The sequence below is a fragment of the Berghia stephanieae genome, chromosome 8 (genome assembly GCF_034508935.2).
Source record: "Berghia stephanieae isolate SIO BIC M18660-M18661 chromosome 8, UCSD_Bste_1.3, whole genome shotgun sequence".
Classification (NCBI taxonomy): domain Eukaryota; kingdom Metazoa; phylum Mollusca; class Gastropoda; order Nudibranchia; family Aeolidiidae; genus Berghia; species Berghia stephanieae.
Window position 1 is genome coordinate 51,912,984 of NC_088367.1, and position 5,000 is coordinate 51,917,983.

The 5,000-nt window shown below is 36.4% G+C and overlaps 1 protein-coding gene across 1 annotated transcript in view; it reads left to right on the top strand.

The window, feature by feature from the left end:
* Positions 1 to 5,000, top strand: part of LOC144979058 (kinesin-like protein KIF21A) — a 146,178-nt gene that overhangs the window by 123,615 nt on the left and 17,563 nt on the right. Inside the window, exons 31-32 of the mRNA XM_078925672.1 lie at positions 2,352 to 2,498; positions 4,297 to 4,439. Of these exons, the coding sequence (XP_078781798.1) occupies positions 2,352 to 2,498; positions 4,297 to 4,439 (290 nt within the window). The remainder of the gene's footprint in view (positions 1 to 2,351; positions 2,499 to 4,296; positions 4,440 to 5,000) is intronic.

The window sequence follows — 5,000 nt, forward strand, 5'->3', positions numbered from 1 at the left end:
AGAACTCCGTATACCCGTAGCCATCGTTATGTTAAAGCTGACACTGAAATCCAAAACGACTGGCAGTTTGACGTCATTTTTAGGTTTTTGCACCGTCTAGTGAGTTGTCGTTAGTAGAGCTCATGGAAACAAGTTATTTCATTGGTTGAACTATTGAATACAACTCACGATTTGTTTTCTTTTGTGGCAAAAGACTGGCGTTTTGACGTGATTTTTTGGTCAGTATCAGGCCATAACTTTACGAAGGCCACGGTCTTGAAATCCACGTCATGAGGACTCATCGAACTTGAACTGTGAGCATTTATATAGCGCAGTATCCATTAAATGTGCTCAAAGCGCTTTACAAAGTGTCCTTGACCACAGCAACACGTAACAAGTAGAACGAGACATGACGCCTGTTAGGCGATATTACATTTTTTTTCCGGACAGAGACAACGCTGTTAACGGCCAGATACTCATTTTACACCTTAGTGCTGTGAGAGAATGTGAGTAAAGAGCCTTTTTCCAAGGACTCAACTCAGGACCGTCCGATCCGAAAGCGAGTGTCATACCACTCGACCACATAACCGCTCGATTTTATGTCAAGAGACCACAAATAAAATCTGTACAGTATCAGTTGTGTACACAAGGACTGTGTAGAGAGATTTGCGCCCGCCTTGGGTTCAATCACGATGTGTTTGCAATAAGCACCGAGTTGACGGAATTGAACAAGTTTGTAAGAAAGGTGTTAGACGAAACAAGAAAGAAACATACAAGAAAAAAAGCCATCTCAGAAAACATCAGTACACCTCGACTGGGGATCGAACCTCAGACCTTCTGATTACTGTAATGGTAGCACGTCTGACCGGTAATCCTAATGTCTGAGGCTCGATCCCAAGTCGAGGTAGACTGATTTTTTGGGATGGTTTTTTTTCTTTCTTGTATTTTACTTTCTTGCTTTGTCTGGCACCTTTCATACACACTTAACATATTCAGTTCTTTATCTTACACCAGTGCCTGCTCCTTAAGTTCTTAATTTGATACACAGTTGACGGCCGTCTGACAAATTGTTTATAATAATCCAGGGACCTCATATAAGTGACAGTGACGTAACGTGGTTAGGGTGGCTGTACATAATAATGGACACAGTAAGTGGGAAGATTTGAGGACTAATCTACCCTACTCTGGAGAAACCCATATTTAAAAATTTGGCCAGAAAACTCGTCCTTCAAACATCGATCGATTTAACTGACCATCATCTTGGCAAAAACTCTTAAACCTGGGACTTTGCCGAAGTCCTAGGTTTATGAGTTTTTGCCAAGATGAGGGTCATTTAAATCGATTGATATTTGAAGGACGAGTTTTTTTGGTCAAATTTTTAAATATGGGTTTTTCCAGAGTCGGGCAATAATGCTGTGATAATAGAAAGTTGACCCCGACCACGTGATTCTTTTGTACTTTGGTTATCGGGCCAGTTAATAACTATCTACATACTTCTTTATATCTACCAACCAACAAATGGATCTGTATATATATATATATATATATATATATATATATATATATATATATATATATATATATATATTATATATAATATCTATTTTCTCTCTATCTCTGTCTTTCTCTCTCTTTCTCTCTCTCCCTCTCTTCTCCTCCTCTCTCCTCTCTCTCTCTTTCTCTCTCTTCTCTCTCTTTCTCTCTCCCCCCCTCTCTCTCTTCTCTCTCTCTATCTCTCTTTCTCTCTCTCTCTCTCTCTCTCTCTCTCTCTCTCTCTCTCTATATATATATATATATATATATATATATATATATATATATATATATATATATTATATTTATATATAAATGTCTATATATCTTTCTCTCCAGCTATCTATCTCTCTGTCTATCTATCTATCTTTCTATTTATCTATTTTCTATCTATTTATCTATCTGTGTCTTTTTTTCTGTTGATCTCTCTGCCCATCTAAATGTACCTCCATCCATCAATCCATCCATCCATCCATCCATCAATCTATCTGTCTGTATAGAAACATATGTCTGTCAGTCTGTCTGTCTACCTATTTATCTCTCTGTATTTCTCTACTCTTACTTTAATTATTGACGGCCTGTTGATTGTGTTGTGCATTGAATGATTGAATGATTGGTTGATTGAATGATTGATTGATTGATTGATTGATTTATTGGTTTATTGAATGATTTATTGATTGAATGGTTTATTGATTGATTGATTGATTTATTGGTTTATTGAATGATTGATTGATTGAATGATTGATTTATTGAATGATTGATTGTTGGATTGATTGATTGATTGATTGACTGATGGATTGACGGATTGATTGATTTATTGATTGATTGGTTTATTCCAGAGGCGATGCATCCTCGGACACGACACCCCCATCATCACCGACCATGGCCAGGCGAGGTCTGATGTCCAGAAGTACCGACGAAAACGTCTTCTCACGGCTGACCAGTAGCACGTCCTCGCCACTCTCCCACCAAGATGGTCCCAGCAGGTCAGTTTGTGGGCAAGTCATATTATAGGATGAATGAAGGTGGTGACGTCACTCAGCACTGGGTGGCGTTCTTGACCTTCCATAGTGGGCACTGGTTGGGGTTCTTGACCTCAGATAGTGGGCACTGGGTGGGGTTCTTGACCTCCCATAGTGGGCACTGGTTGGGATTCTTGACCTCAGATAGTGGGCACTGGTTGGGGTTCTTGACCTCCCATAGTGGGCACTGGTTGGGGTTCTTGACCTCCCATAGTGGGAGGGGGATGAGGTTCTTGACCTCCCATAGTGGGAAGGGGATGAGGTTCTTGACCTCCCATAGTGGGCACTGGGTGGGGTTCTTGACCTCCCATAGTGGGCACTGGGTGGGGTTCTTGACTTCAGATAGTGGGCACTGGTTGGGGTTCTTGACCTCCCATAGTGGGAAGGGGATGGGGTTCTTGACCTCCCATAGTGGGCACTGGTTGGGGTTCTTGACCTCCCACAGTGGGCAGGGGAGGTGTCTTAATGTGTCTTCTATCCCCCTATATGTTTTCCAGCATGCTTTCTGTCTTTGTCTTGGAATGAGATTACTTGGGTTTGTCCTATCCTCCTGATTAGAATCCTTGGCTGGAAAAGAAACAGTCAGATGTATAGATATAGTTTTAGGGTCGATCTCAATCCATTTGTGTTTGAAGCCAGTGCTCTACCAACTGAACCATCGGGACCCCAATGTTTTGTTTGAGGAAAATAAATATAATTTCTCAAACTGGCAAGAAAAACTTAAAAAAAAAAAAAAAATTACATTTCTGTTTGTATTATACTTTAAAGGGATGCGAAGTAGCCGAGTGTAGAAGGCATTGCATTGTGACCCAGAAGGTCTTGGGTTCACACCCAGAATCAGTCACTTTCGGGGTGGGGGGGGGGGGGGGGGGGGGGGGGGGGGGGGTTCTGGAGCAAGAAACCCTAATTTTCTCACTTTGGACAACACGGGTGATTTCTGATGACGTCAGACGTTTGTATTTCACAGTGGCTGACGCCTGTATTATTGAAACCTCCTATTAGAGAAGACCTTGAAAATAAATTTGCCCTTGTAGATGAATAAATGGAATTTATCATTTATTATAAATTATTTTTAAAAAATTATATATTTCTTTCTTTCTTTCTTTATTATTGTTATTTTTATTATTATTATTATTATTATTATTATTATTATTATTATTATTATTATTATTATTATTATTATTATTATTATTATTATTATTATTATTATTTTTATTATTATCATTATTATTATTATTATTATTATTATTATTATTATTATTATTATTATTATTATTATTATTATTATTATTAATTATTATTATTATTATTATTATTACTGTTATTATTGTTGTTGTTGTTATTATTATTATTATTATTATTATTATTTATTATTATTTATTATTATTATTATTATTATTATTATTTTATTATTATTATTATTATATTTTTATTATTATCATTATTATATTATTATTATTATTATTATTATTATTATTATTATTATTATTATTATTATTATTATTATTATTACTGTTATTATTGTTGTTGTTGTTATTATTATTATTATTATTATTATTATTATTATTATTATTATTATTATTATTATTATTATTATTATTATTATTACGACTATATTATTATTATTATTATTATTATTATTATTATTATTATTATTATTATTATTATTATTATTATTATTACTGTTATCATTGTTGTGGTTATTATTATTATTATTATTACTATTATTATTATAAACGGCCATTGTTTCGTCCTTTCCCAGAGGCAGCATCGTCCCATCGTCGTCAGGGCGATGGTCGGCAGGCAGCAGAACACCCTTGGTGTGTACACACACGGCAGAGGGACACACCAAAGCTGTACTGACTGTGTGTGCTACGGATCAACTCATGTTTACTGGTAGTAAAGGTAAGAAGTGTGTAGTGTGTACAACTACCATATGTAGCTCTATGATGAAAAAAGGGGGTGAAAAGTTGGTAAAACCATCACGTGTAGCGATGACACATCCAAATAAGGGGTTTGTGCTAGGTAAAACCACGTGTAGTAATGACACTTCCAAATTTGGTACACACGTCCAAGGGGTGTGTAGTGTGTACAACCATCACGTGTAGCTATGACACATCTAAATTTGTGACACACCATAAAGAGGTATTTACTGTGTACGACCATCAGGTGTAGCTATGACACATCCAAATTTGTGACACATGTCTAAGAGTGAGTGTAGTGTGTACAACCATCACGTATTGTATAGATAGCATGCGCTTGGCTAAGAAGCTCACAACATTGCCATCCGGAAGTATAACTGACCAACACACAACAATGTGTGTAATCATGATCGTTTATAGTCTGGTTAATACAGTTTAGTGAGAACTACTCATAAACGCGGATGGCAAAAACAAAAACAAAGACCTAGTGACGTCAACTTCGACCTATCTATAGCTATCACACACCTTAATTGGATACAATAGT